A 26897-nucleotide genomic window follows, 5' to 3' on the forward strand; every position below is an offset into this window, starting at 1 on the left:
TACAGTGGAAAGGAAGATAAGAGTGGCCAGAATCCCTGTACACACATGGGTACAGTAATTGGCACATTAGAGAGTATTTGTCACGTTTTACACCCGCATAACATTAATGTTGCGCTAATGTACAGATGTAGCAAGACTTAACGTCTTCGGTCACTCTCAGAACCAAAGTATTAACACTGCGGGGGGTCCCATGGAGAAGCATGGACCCCCTACAGCACGGTAGACACTGTTTAATCATGGGGTCAGACTTCTGCTTAATCATGGGGTCAGTAAGTCTTGCTCTATCTGTACAGTATGCACTGTATGTAGAATTCCTCCCCCACCCATAGAACGTATAAGCCTAACTTCCAGGATCAATGGCCCCTACTTGATACAGTCAGAATTAGGGTAACGCCGTAAATAATGCAATTTTAAGTAATGTGGTGGAGTTTCACGGCTGGGTAAAAAGTTGTTAAACTTCACCAGAAGTGCAAAAGTAGTGAAATTTGGGGGAGTTTCACACATGCGTGCCGTAAACAAAACAAAAAATTCAAGAACGAAATGGTCCCGTGAATGGACAAATAGCCTTGTCTGCTTTGCAAATGTCAACGGAAAAAAAAATTGAAGGACTGGGACTGGTTCACTGATTTCTAATGATACTAGCTGTTTTCTTTCTATTACAGGCCAGTGAACAGATATATTATGAAAATATTCAAGGTAAGAACAAGAGCAGCCAAACTGTCTGTTATTTCTTTGATGAATATGGCATATTTATTTTGCAGAACTAAATTCAGAACTAATGCTTTTATCCAGTGGTCAAAGTGGCTTAAAAAAAGTAGTGGCACTGTGTCTTCTTTAAAAAAAAAATAATCTATGTTGACCATACTTTGCAAAACCAGAAAGGGAGAGTATTTCTGCAATAGGTGTTTAAATAACAAAAGTAGTGGTACTCTGGGTATGTAAAAGAGTAGTGGTACTCTGGGTTTGTAAAAGAGTAGTGGTACTCTGGGTTTACAAAAGAGTAGTGGTACTCTGGGTATGTAAAAGAGTAGTGGTACTCTGGGTATGTAAAAGAGTAGTGGTACTCTGGGTATGTAAATAGTAGTGGTATTCTATGCCTGTTACCATCACACTTTGGTTTAATTGAGGCATACAAAGTGGGGGATAGTTACAGTATGTCAAGACACATTTAAGTTGCTGCATCCTGTTGTATTATATGGGCATAACTCATCCCCTAGCTTTACAGAGCCATTGTTGAGACAGGAGAAGCAAAGTATTTCCATACAGTGACATATTCCAAATAACTGCTTTATGAAATCATTCTGTATCTGGCCAAGCGGCCGATTGGACCTGTTGACTTTGGTGGATAGATAGACTATGTCCCCTAGAAAAGATAATAGTTGGAAACTACAGATAATTGCAGCAGTTATCAAGTTCACCTCAAATATCTAGCAAGATCACTATAAATTAATGGCAACATATTAGGAACCACTCTAGGATGATGCCTCTGTCCGACAACCCAAGCTTTGGCCCGGGATATATCAGCGCTCAAGATCCATGAATCAATGATGACCATAGGTATATAACTGCTCAGGATATTTAACTTGCTTGAAGATGGACATAAAAGCCTCCATGAGTATCCATGATTTAGTGTGTAAATAAGTTCAGATAAAGGGGGTAATATGTGTATATAAAGTCCTGCGGTGTATATTAGGACAAACTGTATATGTCAGTCTAGCCCCGTCTATCACCTTTGTAGACAACCTCCCTAGAGCAACACATATGTATACAATCTTATCTCAGTATGCATAAAGAAGAGGAAGATGTACTCACAATCATAGGCAGTCCAGTATCGGTGCGTGCGTCACGCTGACATCATGCTTAGAGAGATCCAAATGGGTAAAAAGCAGAGCACAGCATTCGCAAAAATATGTTGCTACAAACCAAGAGCTAAGTTAAAAACACCTCTATTTACTCTGGTGACAGAATTGACAAACAGGTCAGTCACTGTAACGCGTTTTGCGCATTTGGCACTTTATCAAAGCGTGTGTTTTGCCATTGTAATCAGTGATTAATATAACCTAGTATCAGCCCCCGGCCGGAGTTGACGCGTCGCTGTTTTGTCATGAATTTCGCGATACAAACAACTGTTGATCACAGAGATGCCTACCGGATGGAAGCTGAAGTTAGATATAACACAAACAAACACATAAAAAAATAATAATATAAACATAACATCAATGAATATTATCTAATATTTAAAAACAACAAGACAAAAGAAACCTGTGATGGAGTTAAAGTATAGATGATCTTATCAAATCCCAAATTAATCCTCCATAGAGATACATTATATTAAATCCCATGAACTACTGTAGTAATAACCATCAATAGTATTTTTGCACATCCATATACATAGAAGCGATATAATGTATCACTAAAAAGAGAGCTACACCAGACTATTGGTAACATATTTGAACTGATTCACATTCTGCACAATATATATTTGGTCCATGATAGGAAGATGTGTTGTTTAACTATGTATCACAATAAATATGCAAAACATTTAGTTATAAATGTCTCCCCAAAGTTAACCCATCCATCTCTGTAGTTAAAGAAAAACTTCAATTTAACTAAATATATAGGAACAAGCCATCAAATATCAATAACTGGCCAAGAAAGATAATAACTATAAAACATCATCATAATGAAACTAACATTGCTCTGCCAACTGACCAATATATATTTTATTATGTGTTATCCAATAAAAGGATATATACAGACAAAGTATACAAAGGTATATACAAGGGGTCATCTGAATGGTAACGCATACACAATCACATACATATGAAGAGATAAACCCATATCATATAAGGTATATCTGATATATAGGGGAATAAGGTTGAATTTAAACAACATCCCACTGTTATTTGTTGATATAATATGTACTATGATAAACATACATTTTGATTGAGAATACCACACCATCCTTCCCATAATGTCAGTGTTTTGACAAAACAATATCATGTTTCATATGATATGGTGTGAATTATGGAAAAATTAGTTAATAGAGGAATTAGTACAGAAACCTATATTGCAGTAACCCAAAAATAAGTGAAACTTTTTTGGACTTTATTTAGAATAATGTAAGTTCAAAATAATTAAGTGTTGAAAATAATAAATAGTGTTCACTTAAGAACAATTTTGAGTTCCCAGTCGGTATTCATACCGTTGGGTGCAAATGACCCAAGGTTATAAATCCAATACATTTCTCAACAGTTGACGGCTGCTTCCCTGTTGCCTCCCCTAATAATATGTTTCTGTATATGTTCTAATGCACTGAATGAAAAAGTACTGATGGCGCCCAATGGACAATTAATGAATAGTCTAGAGCAGGCCTGCACAACTCCAGTCATACTGAGCCACTAATTGAGCCAGCTGTGCTGAAGTAGGGATATCCTGAAAACCTGGCCGGTTTGCGGCCCTCGAGGACTGGAGTTGTGCAGGCCTGGTTTAGAGACTGGGTATCTATCATCTCTGTTATTGATAGATCTCAAATGTTCACTGATCCTAACTTTCAGTGGTTTTATTGTTCTGCCGATATAGCAGCTACCGCATGCACATTTTAATATATAAACTACATAATTGGAATTACATGTCATAAAGGTATTCGTTTTATGTCTATATTTAATATATTTGCATTTGACTGATTTAATTGGTGTGGCATATTTGCACAAATTACAATTGCCCCATTTATAGAAGCCCTTCTGGGTCATATTTTTACCAATACCAGCATTGGATTTGAAAAGACTGGGAGAAAGATGATAGCCAATTGTCCTCGCTTTTCTGAATGCAAACCTGGGATTAGATTTAGTGTATTCAGTGAGGTCTCTATCTAATCTCAAAAACCTTATTTTTCAACAATAGTTCTGATTTGGTTCGCCCATTTGCTATATGTTGTAATAAAGAGAGGACTCTCCTGTGTCTGTTTTTGCTGAATGTAAGGTTTATTTTCTGACCTTCATTTATTATTATTGTTAACCTTCTCCAAAAGATCAGATCTATTTGTATGTAACACTTTCTCAAAAGCTGATTGGATATCTTGGTCACTATAACCACGATTTTTAAATCTCTTTTCTAGTTCTTTTGACTGTTTTAGAAAAGTCTCATCACTCGAGCATATTCTTCTGAGACTTAGATACTGACCTCTCGGAATCCCTCTCAATAATGGCTTGGGGTGACTGCTGTTGGCCATCAAAAGAAAATTACGGGAGTTTAGTTTACGAAAAATGTCTGTTTGGATAGTTTGATTCACATCAATGTATAGGTGTAAATCTAAATAATTAATGTGATTGTTGTGATATACGTGAGTGAATTTAAGATTATACTGTAAGTGTTGTCATTGAAATATTCAAAAAATGACAACAATGTATGTGCGTCACCCTGCCAAATTAAAAGTAAATCATCTATGTAGCGGCGATAGAAAATAATATTTTCATGAAAAGGATTAGTATCGCCAAAAATGTGAATAGACTCCCAAAGACCCATAAAGAAATTAGTGTATGAAGGTGCGAAAGAAGTGCCCATAGCGCTGCCTTGTGTCTGTAAATTAAATTGTTAGTCAAAAAGAAATGAGTTATGTTGTAATAAGAATATTATACAGTCAATAATAAATGTGTTCTGTGCAGGATGAAGGTTAGAAAGATTTAAGAAGTGGCAAATAGCTTTAATACTCAATGTGTGATTAATAATGGTGTATAAAGACGTAACGTCTAGTGTAACCCAAAGATATGTGTTACACCATGTGAATTCTTCAATAGTAGAAAGTAAATCAGATGAATCCCTTAAATATGAGGGAAGAGCCCTCACCAAGGGTGGCAAATAATAATATACATACCTAGAGACACCATCTCCCAAAGATCCAATGCTCTATAGGATTGGCCTGCCAGAAGGGCAGACAGAAACTCATGGATCTTTGGGAGATGGTGAAACATAGGCACAGTAGGATACTCATTGTAAAGAAACATAGATTCTTGATGTGACAACACCGTATTTCTTTGCCCAAGTCAATGAGACCAAGGATCTCCGAGACGTACAGATTAGTTGGATCTTTATCCAATTTACAATATGCTTGTGTGTCATTTAGTTGTCTCAGGGCTCCTTTATGCTAGTCATCTATATGCATGAGCATGATGAAAATTGCGCCGCCCTTGTTGGCATTCTTTATTATTAGATTGTGTTTATTCTTCAAATAGTATACATTTTGACATTCGTCCTTGGACATATTTGTAAGGAATCCGCTCCGCGGTTTACTGGTTGCCTTACCTTGCAGACTTGTGTAGTCCTGGAGCATCTCTCCTGATGTTTGCTGCAGCCTGGATTCACTCACCAAAGCAATACACACTCCCTCTGGTATCTACTGCAGCTGTGCAGCCTATCACTGCAACCTAGACTTGCATTCATTCATTGGAGCAGTACCTTCACACCCCCCTCCGGGGATTGGCCCGCTGGCCTTTAAGTACTGTCTTCCCATAATGCTCCCTGCCGAGCATAGTCCTTCCTGGATGTCACTATCTGTTCTGCCACAAGCCCTCGCTTGTTCCTGTCTCTCATGCTGAAGCGGAGTATTCTCCTTGTTGTCTGCAGCTCCAGGTTTCCTAAGGCCGGCTGCTATATTCACGCAGCGGTCTGCTCCAGTCTCCTGTGTTGTAGCTGAGTACTCTTCTTGTTCACTTCAGCTCCTTGTTTCCTGTGACCGGCTGCTATATTCACGCAGCGGTCCACTCCTGTTCTCCTGTGCTGAAGCAGAGGTTTTCGTCCCTGCATCCCTCAGCCTCCTGGATTCCTGCACTGAAGCGGATGTTTCGTCCCTGCGTTCTTCAGTCTCCTGGATTCCTGCACTGAAGCGGAGGTTTCCCTGTGTATCTTCAGCTTCCTGGTTCCTGGGGCCTACTCTTTCCCTAATCTAGAGAGGCCGTGTCCTGGTTCCTGCGCTGAGACAGAGGATTCCCTAGCCCGCTCAGGACTCTTGCGCTGTAGCACTGGTGCACCCGTGCAGCAAAGCGGTGTGCTACTCTGGTCTGCCTACCATCTCCTGTGACCAGTACCATGGGCCATGGTCGTCGCTCGCGCAGAGGCCAACCCCGCGCTCCTAAGCTGAAGCGGGGCTCTCCTGACTACCTGTTGCCGAACTCTTGCCTGAACAATGTTTATCCTGATGTCTCCTGTCCTGACCCTGGCTTCTACAACGACGACGCTGTCTTCTCCAATCCTGATCCTGCGACATATGACTACGAACTGCGCAATCCGGATCAGCCTGCGCGGTCTCAGGTCGGTGCTTTTACAACCCCACCTCAGCCTCGCGGTCCGGTCCTGGTTTGTGGCGAGCAGAACCCTGACAATATTACTATGTCCGACGGAAGAAAAAGAGTAACCCTTAGCTAACGACTGTAGGTCCCTTTCCACGAGCCTTTCAAAGGTCTCTAGGTGGGGTCCTTTATTGTAAAATGAATTAAAAATTGTTCTATTTTTAAGAAAGAATGTTTACTGTTAGTTAGGAACAATAATTGATCAATGGAATCTGTCAGATCTGTATCGGGATCATTATGTTCTAATAATAAATCATTCATATCTTGTACTGTACAGCACTATACTCTCTAAAAGAGCATCTAGAGTCTCCAGTGTTGTCAATCAGTGGGCCCGGATTGAAAGAATCCGAGTCATCCAATGGAGAATCCGTGGGGACTATGATGTCTCTGGGCAAGAAGAACTTCTTTAAAGATAACTTCCTGATGAATCTCTGTAGATCAATAACAGTATCGAAAAGCTGAAAATCATCATTGAGAGCTAAATTTAGCCCCTTATATCAGCCTTATTTCAGCATGCAAAACAAACAGCCTAGCCCTTTGTAAGGGCTAACTCATACTGTCTGTAGGGCTGGGAGGCTAGGCCTCTTACCAGCCTCTGACCCCAAAGTCCAAAGAGGTACCTGTAAGCAGGGACTCTTTACAGCAGTCCGGGTTGGTGTCTGTGGACCTCTGGAGAGTTACAGGGTCCGCTGAATCCTGGAAAAGAGGGTCTTTGTTCCCTGGTATCTCTATGTCAGTACAGTACAGTCCTTCTGTGCTAGTGAATTTCCTCAGTGATAGAGAACCCCGATGCAGTGTGGGTGGGCAGCACACTTCTAAAATCTGCTTGATGAGCCACGTGGAGACTGGCTAATTGACTCTAGCTGAAATTAACCAGCTCCCTGCTGGAACTCTGGTAAATTTAGGCTTTTGATGTGCTGCTCTTTTAAACCAGGCAAACGTCCTGTCACAGTCTTATTCTTATATGTTTGCTGGATACGATATATGTGTATTAGCCGACGAGTTTAAAGAAAGAACATGTATAAAAATTAGCAAAATGATTGCAAACATCTGACAATGGTGCTACCCCACCCACCCCCCATTTCCCCTCTCTTTTCCCCTCCTTTATTCCTTCTGTATCCCTACCCCCATTTCCCCTCCCTTATTCCTTCTGTATTCCTACCCCCTCCCCATTTCCCCTCCCTTATTCCTGCTGTATCCCCCCATTTCCCTCCTTATTCCTTCTGTATCCCCCATCTCCCCTCCCTTATTCCTTCTGCATCCACCCCCATTTCCCCTGCCTTTTTCCTTCTGTATCCCCCACATTTCCCCTGCCTTTTTCCTTTTGTATCCCCCACATTTCTCCTGCCTTTTTCCTTCTGTATCCCCCCATTTCCCCTGCCTTATTCCTTCTGTATCCCTACACCCCACCATTTCCCCTTCTTTATTCCATCTGTATCCCCCCATTTCCCTCATTATTCCATCTGTATCCCTACTCCCCCCCCACCCCTCCTCCCAAACTTGATTGAAAAATAGTGTTATAAAAAACAGGAATATGCCCTCTATGTATTGGTGAAACCTTTTATTCTGGTAACTTAATGTACAGATGTAACAAGACTTACTGTGATTGGTATCGCTGCTGCTAGCGATCACGGCCCTGAAAGACTAAGGCTGCGGGGGTCCCATTCAGAAGCATAAACCAGCGACAGACACTGTCCCTCTCGCCGGGCATTTTTGCTTGCTCCTCCGCAGCGCTGAGGACAGTAAATCTCGCTGCATCTGTATACAGGATCGTTTATCAATGTACGCCTACAAAAGTGCTGCAATAACCACGGGCCCGAGGCACATTGCTGAGCAACAGTATCTCCGCTGGTAAACTACTGTATGATGCAATAGCTCTACCGGCTCTCTCGGCATGAAAAGATCCCCTAAGTCTACGCTACTTTCAGATCTCAACTCTATTTCTGCTCTGCAACTGAAGGGGTTTATTTAATAAAGACAAAACAGCATCAGATTCATCGGAATGAAAGCAAGAGGAGTTTTTGCTGGGATAAATCAGGTGCTGTTTTTTGTTTGTTTTTGCATTGGGTTTTTGCAGCTGGGAGACATGAGTAATTAACCCTTGAAGTGTTACAGCAGTGTGGCCCCCCCTCTGTTTCTCCGCAGGTTACAGGACAGCGAGTGTTATCATTGCTCTGACCGACGGGGAGCTGCACGAGGATAATTTATATTACGCGGAGCGCGAGGTAAAGATTATTATGGGATCTATGTGCAAAGATTAAAAAAAAATGTAAATATGCATCAACATTTCTCTGCTAAAAAGTGGTACAGACCTTCATAAAATGCGCGTCCGACATGTGAAGACTTCGTGCACATGATGCATCGTTTGCCATTCTTTTGAACACATCCCGGGATACGATTTAAATGAGGACAGAATGATGTGCATTTTTTATTTATAGCTACAGGTAGTGTTAATAAATATCAATTATGAGTGTAATATTATTTATAATAGCCATACTGTGAAAATAATACATTGTGTTATTCTATGTAATGAAACATCCCTGCTGTGTAAATACATTTTTAGGTTGATTCATAGCGATTTTGTTCTGCGCTGAAACATTTTGAAGCACACAAATATTTTTTATTAGTACATGCTCTTTACATCTGTACACCAAGCGCAGTTCGCTTCTGTTCCCCAAAACAAGTGACACAGCTGCCCGGAGATATTTGACAGAGGCGCACTCACAAACGCAATTGGAATGAAATTTGACATTTTGCAATTTTGTGCTAAAAAGGTAATTTGCAGTGTTTAGCACAAAGGTGCGCAAAGATTCTGTGCTGCGCCCCCCTGCCTGCCAGCCCGAGCGCTCGCGCTCCCCCTTTCCTGTGAACCAGCATCAAAGGATGCAGCGGGTTATGTAACGTCACGCCACGTGACCCCGCAGCGTCATTTGATGCGGGTTGCCATGGTGATGCGTCCAGAAGCCGGCTGAATCCCGGGCTTAGCACATAGACCTCTATGTGCTCCAATGGGCATTTGTAAAAATGAGTGCTTGGCCAGTGGAAAACCACATCACTGCCAGAGGAGCCTGCAAAGCAATATTATGGAGACATGTCTTGCAGCAAAGAGGTTAAATCTAGTTCACGTACAGTATTACAAATTATGCGCTGACCAAACGCAAAAACAAATCAATTTTATAGGCAATCCAAGCGGCGATTTTATTTTTGCAATGTTTCTTTTAACATAGGATTGAAGCAGGGGGTCCCCGGAACTGAACCCCTTTAATTTCAGCTCCGGGGACCCCCTGCTTCCTGAGATACAGACCTCCGTAGGGGTTGCCGGTAGCCGCTCGGCTAGTAGGGATCATAGGTCCAGCGCCCTACGGGCCAATAGGAAGCCGTGATGTTATCTGGCGCGGCTTCCTATTGGTCCACGTGACACGGGTGCTTTAAAAAGCAGAGAGATACCGGCACCCCCTACGGAGATAAGTATCTCGGGAAGCAGGGGGTCCCAGGGCTGACATTTATGAGGTTCAGCTGAGAAATCGCCCCCCTTGGATTGCTCGTTTAATGTCCTAATGAGGTACACTATTTGGAAGTGAAAGCTCTGTCCTGTAACACCTACAGATTGTAGTTTAATAAATGAGGACTAAACCTTAACTTTAAAAAAATCCTGTTCCATTTTATTAATGTACGTTATTTTGTTATATGAATTTTTGGGAAAAGAGACTTCCATTCTCCTCTCTTGCAGGCCAACCGCTCCAGGGATTTGGGGGCGCAGGTTTACTGCGTGGGCGTTAAAGATTTCAACGAGACGCAGGTTTGTTCAGATCCCTGCTATTAACCCCTTCCGGTACTAATTATGGTCTTGCAAAGGAGTCAGCGTTGCTAACATAGAGTTTTTTTCTCCTCTTAACGGTATCTATAAGACCTCCATCTGCAGTACTCGCTGCAGAAAGTAATGCAGAGGAAGGATCGGGCTATGTGCTCCTAGTAACAGGGAGGAATTTTCTCATCCCTGCTATAATAATCTAATCAAGAACCCATGAATGTGCAGGTGTTGGTCTTCCCCAGGTCTCCCCGTCACAGTTCGGCCTCTCTGCTTTTTGCAGGTGCGGCAGTGTTAGGACCTACATACTTCTAACTTCATATCCATTGTTTACATGAATTCCCTGTTGCAGTACAGTCCTCAAGGGCCACCAGGTTTTAGGGATATCCCTGCTTCAGCACAGGTGGCTCAACCAGTGGCTCAGCCCTAGAGCTTTCGCACACAGTATTGCAGTCTGAACCTGGGACAGTGGGCCCTCTGATAGCTGTTTCATCTTTTTTAACTTACCAGTGTGGCTAGCTTTAATAGTTCCCCCTTTGTCATTCTCCCTGCATACGTAGCTGGCACGGATCGCTGACAGCAAGGACCATGTCTTCCCTGTGAATGGAGGTTTCGAAGCCCTGCATGATATTATGGGCTCGGTGAGTATCGACCACCTCTTATTCAATGAGCTGTGAAACCGGTTCCCGGCACTGGAGAAGAGATGAGCTTCATTCAAGTGAGTGGGACTGAAATCTTCACCAGCACTGGGAAAGCAGCTTTACTTTATGTTGAATACGGGCCTGATATTCCAAATTAAATATGTTGTGAAGCTGTTTTCTCAGTGTCAGAGAAACTATTTAGTGCTCATCGGGCCTACATCAAAGCAATTAAAGCAGCAGTTCCCTCTACTCGTTTTTCCCTGCTTCCCCTTTTATTTTTTACATAGGTTGGAAGCAGGGGGTCTCATGGAACTGAAATGCAGTTATTCCCAAGGTACATACCTGGAAAGGTAACGCCAGTACCATCCCCTACAGTGGAAACAAAATGGCGATTAAAATCTCCTGCATCACGTGGGCCAGTCGGAAGTCGAAAGATCATCCGTTGAGGCTTCCACGTGATGCAGGGCATTTAAACAATCAGGAAGTACCAGCGATAGAGTTCCTGGTATGTATCTTGGAAACCAGTGGGTCACCAGATCTAACATGAATGCGTCTCTGGGGACCCCTTGATTCCCACCTATGTAAAGGTGGTGGAGGAATTGCTGTTTTAAGCCTCATGTTCTCTGCACCACTGCACAGCAAAGAGAAATATGAAAATTATTATTGTAGTGGCGTCTAATTTTTATTTCCACGTTTTAAAAAATCCTAAATCACATTTTTCAGCCCAAAGCAAAACATAAACAGCTATCCTCCCCGTGCGGTGTCCTGCATTTTATGCTGGCTTGTTCGGTTTTCTTATGAGTGTAGGGCCCCCGGAGGGCATATTTTATTGTTTGGAAAGTGATGTTTGATGCAGATCAGGACATGCAGGTTACATGACAATGAGCCAAGCCTCTTAGAAAAGCAACACAAGTTCCAACACATACAGCATTATGAATGGTAGATTATTTGTAAGAGAAAGTGCAGCAGTTGAAATTCCATAAGAAATGTAGTGGCACTGGGATGGGTGGCAGTCAAGTACAAACCTTCTTAACTCTGAAGAGGCCAGCAACGCATTGCAAGGGATGCATTAAAAAAGTAAAAGGTTTATGCTATATTTATGTTTGTAAAAAAAAAATATATATACAGTATATATATATATATTTTTTACATCTCCAAACTAAGATCAGTGACTTTTGGGGGGCTTTGCAACCCACAAAAAATATAATTTGAAGGAAAAAGTTCTGATTTTGATCAGTGAGACTGTGGGTGTGAATGAGCCGCAGGTGCTAAATATCAGTGAGACTGGCACGGAATCAGAGACACAGAAAATCAGGGAGAGTTAACATGTCCGCAGTTTTGTTCTGGTTCTTGATTGCATCATGTAATGAATATAATACACACACACACAACATGATAGAATTGAAAAAGAAAAAAGAAACATTTGCATTCCCAGAAAGTTGGAATAACCCAATAAATATAAATCTTTTACACTTCAAGAACAACAGTTACAGTAGGACCAAAGACACAATTCATTATCCTATGGCTAAGACATTAAAGTTATGGTGTAATAATAGTTTGATGTTCTGGGTTTTGGTTTTCACAATAAATGTTACCGTTTGGTTTTTGCAATGTACGGTGCTGGTACGTTCCGATTTCACACGCCTGGTTTTGTACATCTCTCCTAGAAAAGTAAGAAGATTAAAAGCAGCAACTTGGAAAGTGGTTAAAAGTTCTCTTCATCGCTGCGTTTTCCTTGAGCACTATGTGCTCTGTAACCCCTCTGGTGCCCGTGTACTGTCCTCTCGCACTCAAGTGGGTATTAAAGAGGCAGTCCGCAGCACTTATAAAATATACATTTTTATTGTTTTAATATATGCAGCCTTTGATTACCTTTCTTGAAAATGAATTAACTAAGCTGCTGATCGATTCATTCTCCTGTGATCGATCAGCAAAGATCCTGCCTCCTAGGGTTCACTAAATGGCTGCCTTTCAGTTTCAGTCAATCCTTCAGTCAGTGTAACTCAGCAGCTACAATGTATTCTTATGTTACTAAGGTAACATTATCTATTGTTGCAGTTTGCAGCTCAAACTGCTGGGAATATTGGCAACAAATTATCACAAAGATGAAAGTGTTGCAAAGAACCTGCACTGCTGTGGAGGTGGGCTAAAACCTGCTATAGAAATCAAAGGATGCTCTGTATTATTACAACTCATTAAAAATGGCATTAAGAGTTGAATAAAAAAAAAAGTATTATCTAATACGACAGAACTGATGTATTTTAAAAAAAACACACAAATGGAAGCTATTGCATGAATTGCTCCTTTAACCAGCAACAGAAAATATATACCAAGCGTTCTCTCGCATTTTCTCTCTCTGTTTTCTGATTCGTTCCTGTTTTTTTGTTTTTTTAATCCATCCTCTAGATTCTGAAGATGTCTTGTATTGAGATTCTAGCAGCCGAACCTTCTAGTATATGCGCTGGCGGTAAGTGACCAATTTCATCTCCTCTGCTGCTACAGAGCCCTGCAATGTATTACATGGGTTAATAGCAGGCTACGCAGTCACAATATGTTAAAACATGTAAATATACACCAAACTAAGCTGTTCATCTTTTATTTGTGATGTCACTAGATCAGTGGTTCCCAACATGTTTTTGGTTAAGGAATCCCATGTGAAATTCTGAGGAACACCAACCCGCTCTAGCAGTGTGTCTGACATCAGATGCATTGTAAATTCTTCTGTATTTGGTACAATTTTAAAACTACCTGAAAATTACAGGGAACCCTTTAGGGATGTCCTGGGTACAAAAAGGTTCCTAGGAACTCTGGTTGAAAAACACTGCACTAGGTATAGGAAAAGGTTGTAGTATATTGAGATTCATGACTAATCCTTCCGGCTTCTGCATCTGCTGAAACAGGGCAGTCTCCTCATTGAGCAAAGACGAAGGGTGCTGCATTCTCATGGACTTCGTGCAAAATCAAGTTTATTCAAAGATCGACATTTTGGTCCTAAATTCTGGACCTTTCTCGAGCTTCCTCATTCTCATCGTGTCATCAATTAAAGAGGTGGTAGAGGTTTAGATTGTGCTGTGCATGGAAGATTAGTAATAATCTCAGAGCACTGCAGCCTTTTCCATCCCTTGCAGTATTACCAGGCACTAATGAAAGAAAAAAGGATGCATATTAAGTAATTGCTAATATGCAATGGACTCGGAGAGATCCAAATCCAGATTAAAATATTAGCTGTAAATTCAGGGTGGAACATGTGTATATACTGTATATATAAATATGCAAGGAGGTGGCCCTCCATATGAATCTCAGCAAGCCCAAGGTAATGTTCAGCAACGATTGAAATAAATGGAATAGAACTAAGTCGAAAACTGTCTACCTTGGCCGGCAAATAACAACGGATGGGAAACTTTTGAATGAAATCAATAGGAGAATGAAGATGGGATTGAGGGCATTTGGAAGAAACAAGACAATATTTCATAGGAACCTTCCACTTTGCCTCAAGAGGAAACTTTTCGATCACTGTATTCTGCCCGTGCTCACGTATGGATGTGAAACGTGGACCATAAATGTGAAGATAGTTCATAAGCTTCAGTCAACTGAAAGAAGTATGGAGACACAAAAGTCTGTGACATTATCACAGTGGTTCGACAAGGACTTAAGAAGATGAAGAAGATGATGATATACACCAACAGAGATAAATATTATACATCCAAATCCTAATTAAAATTCTGTAAGGACATGATAGCACTTTTATTGCATTCAAAATGAATGTGCCTTTCACATGCACTTTCTTTTCTCTTTAATGTAGTTCTCTTCTCTCTTTTTTTTTTTTTTTAGAGTCTTTTCAAGTTGTAGTCAGGGGGAACGGCTTCCGATTTGCCCGTAACGTGGATCGAGTACTTTGCAGCTTCCGGATCAATGAGACATCTATTCTCAGTAAGAACAGTCTGGAAGGTTAATAGAGGATATGTCGTCTGGTGAGAATGTTCGAGCCTGGGAAGTGGGTGAACCCAGTTGGAATCTCAGTCAACAAGTTGAGACTTCAATCCCGTTACCACCCTGTGATCTAACAAATTATACTGTGAGGCAGGGCCTAAAAAAACAACAGTATACAGTACTACATACACAGTCCAGGTTATATAAGAAAAAAATGTATTTTCTGCAGTCTGTTCAGAATTGTATTGACATAATATCATTTTACTCACCACTTCAGAGACAATTATAGAGCCACCTCTGGGTTGGAATTCTGACTACACATTTCTGATACAGTGGTCAGCATGGCATCTTCTAGATAGGAGATATAAGCAATTTTATAATGTTAATTATTACTGATTTTCTTTTGTAGAGCCAATTATGTATGTAGAGCTGTGCAGTAGGAGCATAGAGACCATTTAAAATACAGGGAGTTACAAATAGAGAATACATGGATAAAAGCAGTGAACATTACTAGAAACATTAGCAAAAGGGAATCCCTATCCAAAAGAGTTTACCATCCAATAGAAAAATTGTGTGGTGCTAAGAGCTATAAAGAGATATGAGCTAAATTGTATTATATAAAAAACAGAGTTCCAGTCAATGACCCTGGGAATAACAATATATAATGGGATGTGGATAGGTAGGTGGTATAACACACTTGCCTGGGAACCTCACAAAACAGATGTAAATGTAAATCACATGGAATGTCCAGAATTGGCAGCGTGAATTGAAAATCCAACCATAACTTAGTCCATCAGTTGATAAAGGGATGTTTTGTCATCAAACAGACTCACTTAAAAAGTGCAGCATCCTGACACTGTGTCCCATGTCCATGGGTCCTGGGTGTGCCTTCCGTTGTAGGGTGGCAACAATGGGGGATGAAAATGGGACACTACTGATGAAACACTTGAAGAAAAAGGCAGAGAGTGCATAATCCATAAAAAAACGTATTTATTGGTTATATGAACAAAAAAGCAAAGGTATCGCCCCACTAACGCGTTTCACGCCGTAGCACTTTATAAAGGTACCTTGATAAAGCGCTACAGTGTGAAACACATTGGTGGGGCGATACTTTCGCTTTTTTTGTTCATATGTTTTCCAGCAGTAGTGCCCATTTTCATCCACCATTGTTACAATCTAATATAGTATGATAGGAGACAGCATGATTACACACACATACACACACACACGATAGGAATCATAGCATAGTTATACATAGACAGTAGGAATCGTAGCATAGAAAGTACTGTAGGTGCAGTGGCGTAGCTAGACATGCGCAGACCCCCAGGCAAATAAGATTTCAGGGCCCCATTATAAGTGAACGTATTCCGTAGATAGAGGATAAAAAAAATCCTCGATTTTAAATTGGAGGATATCTCTCCTCTGCTCTCTCCCCTCCTCCTCATCATCTCTCCTCAGCTCTTTCCCCCTCAGCTCCTTCCCCCTCCTCTATCTCTCTCCCTCTCCTGCAGCTCTCTACCCCTCCTCCTCCATGCCTACCTGTGGCACAGGGTGGTGATAGAGGCAGCTGGGGGGAGATGCTGGTATGGGGTGTTGGAGGCGGGCCTCCAGAGTTAAGAAGAGGAGCAGCCGGTAGAGGAGTTAGGAGTTACACAGAGGCAGAGCAGGACGGCCGGGGAATGGAGCACGCTGTAGCAGAATAAACACCGGAACTAGGAAAGTCCTGCTCTGCCTCCATGCAATTCCTAACTCCTCTGCCAGCTGTCCCTCTGCTTCACTGTCGTGGCCCGTCGCCGCATACCATCATCTCCACCTGCCTGCCTCTAACCAAGGGAAGAAGAGAAAGAGATGTCCAGCAGGACCACCGACAGGGGGGGAGAGCGGGCCTTCACGAGTACGGACTGCCCGAGCTATAGCTACACCCCTGCATAGGTGTATAATTTATTACATAATTGGAGACACAAGTGATTTGTCTACAATGGGTATAAGTGACTGGAACTAGAATCGAACTCGCATGCTTTTGTATTCAAGACCTGTAACTGTTGGGCCCCAGTGTTATAATATAATAGCACTCGTTCCAGTCTTCTAACCTCTGCCCCCTCTTTTATTTTTTCAGACCACAAGCCCCTCATAGTTGAGGATACATATCTGCTCTGCCCAGCGCCAGTTCTGGAAGAAGTTGGCATGTAAGCTTTGGTTGAAATGACATTTTTTTTTTAAAGTAGCAATACTTACCTAGTAATAGAGATGTGCAAACTTCCGTCCCTGTTCACCAACCATGCGAGATTTGTGTTAAAAAATGTTGCACACTTTTCAATGTACAAGTACAGGGTCTGTATGATTTTGAATATAGATTTGCTGGCCAAACGCGCCAATTTCTCAGCGAAATATTTAGAACTTTTATGCCTAAAAAGTTTAGGCTTTTTCAAGAAGAAAATATTGCAAACTGAATTTGGATAAGTCTGCACCTCTCAGCAAAGCGCTGCTATTGCATAGGAGCAGGGCCACCAACAGGGGGGGACAGCCGGGACAAGTGTCCCGGCCCGGTGGCTGCGGGGGGTCGCAATACCGCCGACAAGGGTGGGGAGGGAAGTCCAGATGTAACTCTAGTCCTGGGCCCCGGGAAATCTGTCTGTGGCCCTGCATAGGAGAGCGTCTGGTGGCAGAAGACACCTTAAGGTCAATTGACTGAAATGGGCTGGAAGGTGTCTTATGGAAAGCACTGCTTAGTTAATATTAGCCTCTGCCCATTCGTTTCCTTTGCTCTCCTCCCTGTGTGTATCTCTGAGCAGCAAACGAAAACACCACTTGTGAGCACATTCATATCTCGGCCAGGTCTGCAACCCTGTCTCTCCCCATTATCTCTTAGCATGCAGCGCTTCCGCTGCAGCCAGGGATTCTGGGTAATGACGTGCAAAAGAGCACTCACAATGCGTCACTTTTTTCTGAGCAGTAACCCAATCCTATTTTCTATTCCCAGGCAAGCTGCGCTTCAAGTCAGCATGAACGATGGCCTGAGTTTCATTTCCAGCTCTGTCATTATCACCAGCAAACACTGCGTAAGTCACGTTTGTTTTAATACTTAAGAGGCCACCAGCCTCCCTGTGGCTGCCTGTCCCCGGCTCACTGTGCGCAGAGCCTGCAATATTAACCCCTCCTCCCATGAAGCAATCAGTATCAAGGAGTCAGGGGGGGGGGGAATATTAACCCCTTCACTGCTCCTATGCAACCAGGCATGGCAGAGCAATGTACCAACACGCAGAGCAATGCAATGCTATGCGTGGCTGCTGAACCCTAATGTCAGCACCTGATGCTCTTTAACCACTGAACCAATTCACCAACACACACTTACTGGTGCAAACTGATGCACACATCGTACACACGCATCAACAAACTGATAATGTGCTGATGCACACAAGGGTAAATTAGTGTGTGATGTAGACTTCAATAGGGAATTTGTTCCGAATGGCCACTTCGGTGTATACAGAATAAGACCCATAGTCTAGATACAGGCGCGCTGATATATATATATTATACACGGATTTACACACACACAGGTACAAAGATACACACAGACCCACACGCGCGCATACACACATTACTGAAGTTACCGTGCTTTTCTGTTCCCATTAGCAGCGAGGGGGTAAAAGAGATGGTAAGGGGATTCTTTTTTTTTTTAACACATATGTAGCTCACATCTGGCACCCTGAGCATAAATTCAGAGCCCAGGAATCAGCTGCAGCCACGTAACTGTCACTGCAGTAGAGGTATAAGGATTTCCTACCCCGAGGAGCTTGCATTCTATTTGGAATAAGGAAGGATGAGGCATTTTTTGTTCTTGACAATACCAAAACAAGTGGTCATGCTCGGAAGGTGGGAAGCTCAGTGGAAAGCAAGTCTTTCTGGCCTGAAAGGGTAGTGGGTGCATGGAACAGCCTCCCAGCAGGGTGGAGGTTGTTGCATCAAAGGAATTCAGGGTGTAAAATATGTACCTACATTGTGTGAGCCAAATATTTATCTGATCAGCTGTTCTTTTCTGTGTTTCTGTGAACTTCATTTGTTAAAATAATACTGTCGGATTGACAAGATCAGATAGGGCCTAGGCAGCCTTAAGTTTCCGTTTTAATATTTCTTTTTCTGTGACTTCTTTAGCTGAAAATCCTATTTTTTTCCCCTCCATGCAAAAAGATTTCTTTCAAAATAAATTGAGGGTAATAGGTAGGAAATATCTGAGCGGTGTCATACTGCCCTATAAAAATGTGGTGTAATAAAATAGATGCAATAATGCTAAACTAGCGCGTGTACCATTACCAGCACATCTTGGAATGATAAAGGGAGACACAGGCGCCACTCACTGCAGCTTAAATGTTCTAGACGACAATCTGAGCAACCATTGCATGCCATCCACGGATATGAAAACCCAGTAAGAAGGGGAGAAGGTGTAACACTGTATGCATTAATATTATTGTTTATTTGTAAATCGCCGACATATTCTGCAGCACGGTACAAAGGGGGTACAAGAGTTATGTATATTATGTGACCTACAAATATGCGCAAACAGATACAAAAGGTAACGAGGGCCCTGCTCCCGAGAACTTACATTCTAGAGGGAATGAAAGGTAAAGTGGCTGCCCGTTGTGGGACAGACTGTGCCTCAGGGTGGAGTGTGGTCCTGCTGTACAGCTGATCCCATTAAGGTTTGGGGGTAAGGACATTAGAAGGTGTTAGATAGCATGGAGTTTGGTCCAGCCACACAGCAGGTCCCATTAGGGTTGAGGGGTTAGGGGGTGGTGGGTGTTAAGTATTAATATGGTTAACTTCCAAATACACTGGTTAAATATGTTAGATGGTACCGCTTAAATGTGCCGTCCCTCCAAAAAATGTTTCTTTAGGGAATCAAAACATACAATATGCTGTCTTTTTCCGTTTCCACTGGAAATCAGAAAACGCCTATTCATTTTATATGAATAACATGTTATTATATAGCGCTGGCAGTGTACGCAGCACTGCACATAGGATTTTGCAAGCACAATGAATCCTTGCTCTGAAGCTTAAGGACAGTTTAGTAAATATGGCCTTTTACGACCCAGTCAAGTGAACATGATGAATGGTGTCTTCCAGCCTAGAAGGTGTCTTATGTGAATATGGCCGAAAAAGACTTGCCCAAAGTCACAAGGACAGATTTGAACTAGGTTCGCCCACTTGAGAGGCAGTATTGGAGGGATTGCCATGATTTAGCTACTTTCTTATGTATTTTACGTGTATGACATGTACTAGCAGTCATGTTACGAGAGCGCTACAGGCTTACTGTACATTACAGCATTTGACGTGTGATGGTAGTAGGGTACACACCTCAGCATAGACCCTGTTGTGTCCTACAGGCGGATGGGACCATACTGGCAATAGCCCTGCTCATCCTCTTCCTCCTGCTGGCACTGGCCCTGTTTTGGTGGTTCTGGCCTCTGTGCTGCACTGTGGTAAGTCTCAGTCCTTGACCGTATTTGGCTTTGAACTTGTGTGTGTAGTGTCCTTGACGTCAGCTGTTTTTCTGCATCTTGTGTTTTTCTGCCATTAGTATTGTGTGTGTGAAACTAAACAGCATCAGGTTTCACCTTAAGGATAACATTAGAAACACAATACAGCGGCGCCAAAACTCTTGATTGTACTTCATGTTAAAAAACACTCACCAGTGTGTACCACCTGGGTTGGTTTCCCCAAGATGCAGTAGTCTTCAAATCTTCATAGTTTTTAAAAAAGCGGTTCTCTCTATGCATTAATTAATTTACATCATATATATATATATATATGTCTTGTTAAAGGAGACCAGCATAGGAGATCCAGCATAGGAGATCCAGCATAGGAGATCCAGCTGGTCTTCTTAATGTTGGTGTGAGACTCCCTAAAAAAGAAATTGTTCTATGAACAGAGTGACCCTGGAATTTAAAGGGTGGGTAGGGGAGGGTAGGGTGGGGTAGGGTAGGGTATCAGGGACTGGCAGGAGATTTTATGACTCGGGTGAATTTTATGGAAAAATGCATTTTAGTGAACCCCTCTCAGGCACATTCGCACATTTCTAGCAAACGCAAAATAACTGTCATTGTATCTCTTGTTTTTCAGATGATTAGAGAACCTCCGCCACCTTCTGAAGAAGACAGTGAGGTAGGAAGCATTACATGTAACCCCCTTATTGTGCAATGCTGCTGCTTGTCTCATGTTGTCTCATATACTGGTTTCGGCACTTAGCTATGCAACATCTTGCGTCATATTGTCATGTTCATTTCTTGGGTCAGGGATCAATCCAAGCAATATTCTACATGTCTGCTTTCTAAATACATCCGTTCTGTAGTATTAGATAATATTTACTGCATTTATTCAGCTGTTAATGCAATTTCTAATGCATTTTAATATACTGCACATCATTTGATTTCTATAGCAGGGTTTATCCCACCTCCCCAGCAGTGCAAGATCTTTGTAACACTTTCCTGTTTGTGATCATTTTTTGCCAATGTTCCCAGCAGTTTAAGCTGCAAACTGTAATAATAATCAATGTTACCTTCGTAATATAAGGATACATTGTAGCTGCTGAGTTACACTGACTGAAGGATTAATTGAAACTGAATGGCCGCCATTACATAAACCTGAGGAAGCAGGATCTGTGCTGTTCGATCACAGGAGAACGAATCGATAGTCAGCTTAGGTAATTAGTTTTCATTAAAGGTACTCAAAGGCTGCATATACAGTATTAAAAAAAACAAAAGATTTATTTTTGATAAGTGCCGCTTGGACTGCCTTTTTAAATATTTTGTACTATTTCGTTCCCGAAAGTAACAAACAGCACAGAATATTTTATAAATGCTATTTTCATGCTAGTCATCCCTAAATACATTAAGAATTCAAATTGTTACTACATATAGAAATGGAATTCAAATTGTGCAATGACTTTGGGATGAGTTAAAATGTGTTTGTTAAGTCTATGATTTTCAGGACAGGGTGTACTGAAGTTCTTTTTTGTCTTATCTTATTTTGTTTATTCTCTGCGTTGTGGAAGCGTCTAGACTTTGGCTTAGTTCCCTTGTTGTACTTGGCTCAATCTGGCTCCTGTGCGGTCCCATCTTTATCCTTCATCCTTCAACCCTGACACTCCAATCACTAGTCAAAGGAGAACGCATCTAGAACTATCAAAGCAATATCGTGGTGGCATTCACTTCTGGGATGTCCATCTGTGCCAGCCATGGCAACCAGACTTTTATTTAAAACCAGAGACAGAGCATGAAACACACAGAGCTCAGTGCACATCCAGTGAAACTTATACACGGTACAGTGCCTAAATATATATGTATGGATATCTATTAAATAAAATGGTCTTTTAGTTTAACATTTTGGCCAAAGTGTTGTAAGCCCCTGAGCCACTACACGGCAGACCACATCTCAAGAGTCCCTAACACTAATATAAATTCTTAATAACCTGTGTATTACCAGGAAGAATGATTTATAATAAAACTGTCAAAATTAGTTGCATAGTTCTAAGTCTGATTGAAGCTTTTATTAACCTGTACATTACCAGGAAAAGCACTCTGTATTAGATTTGTCACAATCATACTGCAAGCAAGCAAGTTCCCCAGAGAGTGGGAGATGCTATGGAGTGAGCTTTTAACCATTTAAATGTGGGAGGGGGTGAGCTTCAACAAGATAGGAAGCGCCACCTTCCAATCAGCTAAGACCAGCTGAACAAGAATTGTAAAACATACAGGACACCTGAGCTTACAGGTGTCCTGTATGTTTTAAAACCAGACTTTTAGGAATGTATTGCCATCATTCACCAGACTTGTCAAATTCTCCATCTAGCACACAAACCAATTTTTTCCCCCTAATTTTGACCAAGGTCGGAATCTCATTTTGATTCCACAATGCAGTGATCTCGCACCTTGTTGCCATAGAATGAGCAATAAATTTAGATTCTGTTCTGGATATACCCTGCAATGGTCTGTTCAATAAGAACAACCACAGGTCCAAGGGAATTGTGAGGCCCTAAATCCTCTGTAGATAATCCTTAATTTGTTCCCATAAGGGAGTCAAACGAGGGCAAGACCACAGCATGTGCAATAAGTCCGCTGGCTCTCCACATCGTCTAGCGCACAATGGGGAGTAACCTGGGACGAATTTGGATAGTTTAAGTGGAGTAAGATACCACCTCATTAGGACCTTGTATACGTACTCCTTTAAGGTCATGCAAATTGAGCTCTTTGAAGTTGCCAGAAAAATCTCCTCCCAATCTTTTGATTCTAGTTCTTCCCCTAAGTCCGCTTCCCATTTTGCTATGTAGTTTAGCTTCCTATCATATCCAGCTCCAGAACAGATCACTTCCCTGTACAGTTGAGAGGTTAGTCCACTCGTATCTGTTTCTAATATACAGAGTTTTTCAAAATTCGTCAGTGGTGGCTGGGGAGTAATTTTATTATAAAAAGCCCGGATCTGGAGGTACCTAAAAATTATGAGTTGGGAATGTCCTTGTCTGATTTAATTTGGTCAAAAGTTTTGATGCCTGTTCTACCCTCCAGATCCTTGAGCCTACAATACCCTTTTTGTTTCAAGATTTTAAAATCCACGTTATTCAGTCCCGGAGCAAAGTCAAGGTTGTCAAGTAATGGGGTCATTAACGAAATTTTGGGAAGTTAAGGCACATCTAAATTTAGAGGCCTCCCACACTGCTAATGAATTGGTCATTGAGGAAAGCGTCTCTTGAATGGATTTAAGCATCCTTTTTGGAGACCAAGTCCGGTTATGTAACTCAACAGGTGTGCATATTTCGCTCTCCAATTCTACCCATCTTTTATGAGAGGGATCCATAAATAATAATTGGACCGCCCTGTAGTATGACAACAGACAAGGTACTGCTAGCCCTGCCCCTAGAATTGTCCTCCTAAGACTGCGCTTATAGTGCCAGCGACGCGATGTCACGGCGAAACAAATGTATTGCCGCCGTCGCGTGCGCTAATAGTAGAAGCGACGCAACGGCACGATGGCTTGGTCGCAATCACTGGAAGTCAAGTCAATTTGATTTTTCCATTGACCGCAGCATGACATCACTGTTGCCGTTGCGTCGCGTCACTGTCGCCGGCGACAGCACTATAAGTGCAGCCTTAGAATGTTACTCTTAACTCTCGGGGTTTTGCCCTTCCATATAAATTAAGATATTAACTTTTGCACCGAGCGAATATTCTTCAGCACCACTGGTACTGATAGGGTTTGGAACAAGTAGAGAAGTCGGGTAAGTAGATTCATCTTTATACAGCACATCCTTCAAAACCAGGAAATACTATACGAGAACCACCGCCCGACATCTAATTTCAATTTTTGCAATAATCTAGGATAATTCGCTTTGTACAGAGTCTTGTAGCTATTGGTGATGTCGATTCCTAAGTACTTAATTGCTGCTGGCTGCCAGTTAAAGTTAAAGTTTAAAGATATCAGCTTTTCTACTTCCCTGGGCAGATTTACATTTAGGGTCTCTGACTTGGCTTGATTTATTTATTTATTTACCTAACAGATTAAATAGGTTTGGTAGGGAGGTGAGCGGCTTTGATAATATCAGTATGACATCGTCTGCATAGAGAGATCTAATTTATGCGATTTTTCCTTAATTTGGATACCAGATATGTCCAGACTTTTTCTGATCTGGGAAGCTAGTGGCTCCATGCACAGGGCAAACAGGGGCGACAATGGACACCCCTGCCTAGTACCACTCTTAATTTGGAAGGTGCAGAGGGGAAGCCCTGATGTGTCACCTTTACGGCTGGGTTGGAATACAGTGCCATAATTGCCTTTAATATTCTACATCCAAAGCCAAATGCTCCTAGCGTGGCCTTTAAATATGGCAAATCTATTCTGTCAAAGGCCTTTTCCACATCTAGACTTGCGACGGGGTCTTTTTTTTTTTAGCCAATTCAATCAGGTTCACTATGTGTCTGGTGTTGTCCGCTGCTTGCCTATTCTTAATAAATACTTCCTGGTCAGGGTGGATCAATCAGGTTTAGGATATGACCCAGACTGTTTGCCAGTAATTTTGAGTATATTTTGATGTCCGAGTTTATTAGCGAAATTGGTCTATAATTTTTTACAATTTGTTGGATCTTTACCTTACTTAAATATTAAGGAGATAGATGTCTCTGATTTTTTTTAATGGTAGAGATGTAACCAAGGTTATTTCTCCCGCTGGCGTGCTATTTATTTATAAAAATGTTTTACCAGGAAGTAACACATTGAGAGTTACCTCTCGTTTTCAAGTATGTCCTGGGCATAGAGTTAGGCTGCATTTATAGTGCCGGCGACGCGACCGATGACGTCACCCGTCGCCACTGACGAAAGTTGCACTTTAGTTTTGAGCGCCGTCACTGGCGACAATTTTTGTTGCTACGTCGCTCCAACGCCGTCACGCTTACTATAAGTGCATGCGACGGATTCAATGTATTTGTTTAGGCGTGCCGTCACCGGGCACTATAAGCGCAGCCTTATGGTGGCATACTACATGGTTACAATACATAGTTACATAAGTGAATAGGGTATACATTATATACAAGACATTGCATGCACAGTTAGAGATAATATATTTTATAGGCGTATGTAACAGTTACAGACAAGATTACAATGTGAGACAGCCTTAGTTTTGAAAGAACGTAGACTGGTGGTGGCTGTGAGAGTCTCCGGTAGGTTGTTCCAGTTTTGGGGTGCAGCCAGACATACAATACACAACGCACCAGTGTGTTTGTTTTGAGGAAGGTACGGGGCTAACACACTCATTTAGCCAGGGTAGCTCAGCAATGGGTGCAGTAATCTTGGCTACATCTGTACCAATCAACTGCTTTTACATCATTAAACATGCCACTGCCATTAGTTCACTTTAGTCGCTGAAGGGACTACCCCGTTAAGGCATCCCAACCTATGATAAATCTTTTCTGGCTATTAGAAACACTTCCGTATAAAATCTGTGTGAATGAAAATGTGCAGAGGGACGTTACCTGGCTGGGTGCTATTTTACTTTATTGCAATCTCCTGTACCTTTTTAAGTTTGTCTTTTGGAATTGGTGTCTTGTTGATCCCTCCATATGGTCTCCGCGTTGATTGAAGGTTTTCTCTGAAAGTATATAAAGGAATCCAGATGATCGTTTTTAGCCCCGGGGGCTGAATGTGAGACTAATACTGTGACATGGAAGGGGCACTGTGTTAGGACATGTCCTGAGATGACTGAAACCCAATGCAGAAAACCTAAGCATCCAGACAGTATTGATGTCTAGGGTCAGCTAAGATACAGTACAGTACCTTTATGGTATGGAAGAGAGAGGTTCTGTGAGGACATTGCAACATTAACCCTATTAACTGTCCATCCACAAGCAAATCTCATAAAGGAGGAAACAGACTGTGTTCCTTCGGCTTCTCTAATCCAGCCATGCACTAATTATTTATTTATAAAATGTTTTACCAGGAAGTAATACATTGAGAGTTACCTCTCGTTTTCAAGTATGTCCTGGGCATAGAGTTAAGAGGACAAATAATACATGGTTACAAATACAGTTACATAAGTAAACAGGGTATACATTATATACAAGACATAGCATGCACAGTTAAAGATAAAATATATTATAGGTGTATGTACAGTAACAGTTACAGACCAGATTAAAATGTGAGACCGCTTTAGTTTTGAAAGAACTTAAACTGGTGGTGGCTGTAAGAGTCTCCGGTAGATTGTTCCAATTTTGGGGTGCACGGTAAGAGGAGGAGGAGCGGCCGGATACTTTGTTGAACCTTGGGACCATGAACAGTCTTTTGGAGTCTGATCTCAGATGATAAGTGCTGCATGTGGTAGGGATGAGAAGCTTGTTCAGATAGACGGGTAACTTCCCCAGAAAGTATTTGAAGGCAAGACAGGAAAGATGAACTTTGCGTCCAAAACTCAAGTGATGACCAATCTAGTTCGTTGAGCATTTTGCAGTGATTTGTTTTGTAGTTGCATTGGAGAACAAAACAGCATATTGAATTGTAGAGGGTGTCAAGTTTGCTAAGGTGGGTTTGGGGTGCCGAGCCATTTACTATGTTCCCATAGTCGATAATTGGTATTAGGATCTGCTGTGCAATACGCTTTCTGACCAGCAGACTTAGGGAGGATTTGTTCCTGTAAAG

General features: G+C 41.8%; 1 protein-coding gene and 1 long non-coding RNA gene across 2 annotated transcripts in view; one reads left to right on the plus strand and one right to left on the minus strand.

Annotated features, from left to right (window-relative positions):
* Positions 1 to 26897, plus strand: part of ANTXR1 (ANTXR cell adhesion molecule 1) — a 184732-nt gene that overhangs the window by 70890 nt on the left and 86945 nt on the right. The window contains exons 5-14 of the mRNA XM_075601304.1: positions 663 to 696; positions 8490 to 8569; positions 10075 to 10143; positions 10713 to 10793; positions 13200 to 13260; positions 14625 to 14723; positions 16840 to 16909; positions 17704 to 17782; positions 20105 to 20200; positions 20841 to 20882. Coding sequence (XP_075457419.1) covers positions 663 to 696; positions 8490 to 8569; positions 10075 to 10143; positions 10713 to 10793; positions 13200 to 13260; positions 14625 to 14723; positions 16840 to 16909; positions 17704 to 17782; positions 20105 to 20200; positions 20841 to 20882 — 711 coding nt within the window. The remainder of the gene's footprint in view (positions 1 to 662; positions 697 to 8489; positions 8570 to 10074; positions 10144 to 10712; positions 10794 to 13199; positions 13261 to 14624; positions 14724 to 16839; positions 16910 to 17703; positions 17783 to 20104; positions 20201 to 20840; positions 20883 to 26897) is intronic.
* LOC142495612 (uncharacterized) overlaps positions 12193 to 26897 on the minus strand; it is a 31622-nt gene continuing 16917 nt past the window's right edge. Inside the window, exons 2-3 of the long non-coding RNA XR_012801777.1 lie at positions 14993 to 15074; positions 12193 to 13299 (exon numbers count right to left, since the gene is read on the minus strand). This is a non-coding gene — a long non-coding RNA (uncharacterized LOC142495612). The remainder of the gene's footprint in view (positions 13300 to 14992; positions 15075 to 26897) is intronic.

The sequence above is a fragment of the Ascaphus truei genome, chromosome 5, assembly GCF_040206685.1.
Source record: "Ascaphus truei isolate aAscTru1 chromosome 5, aAscTru1.hap1, whole genome shotgun sequence".
Taxonomy (NCBI): Eukaryota; Metazoa; Chordata; class Amphibia; order Anura; family Ascaphidae; genus Ascaphus; species Ascaphus truei.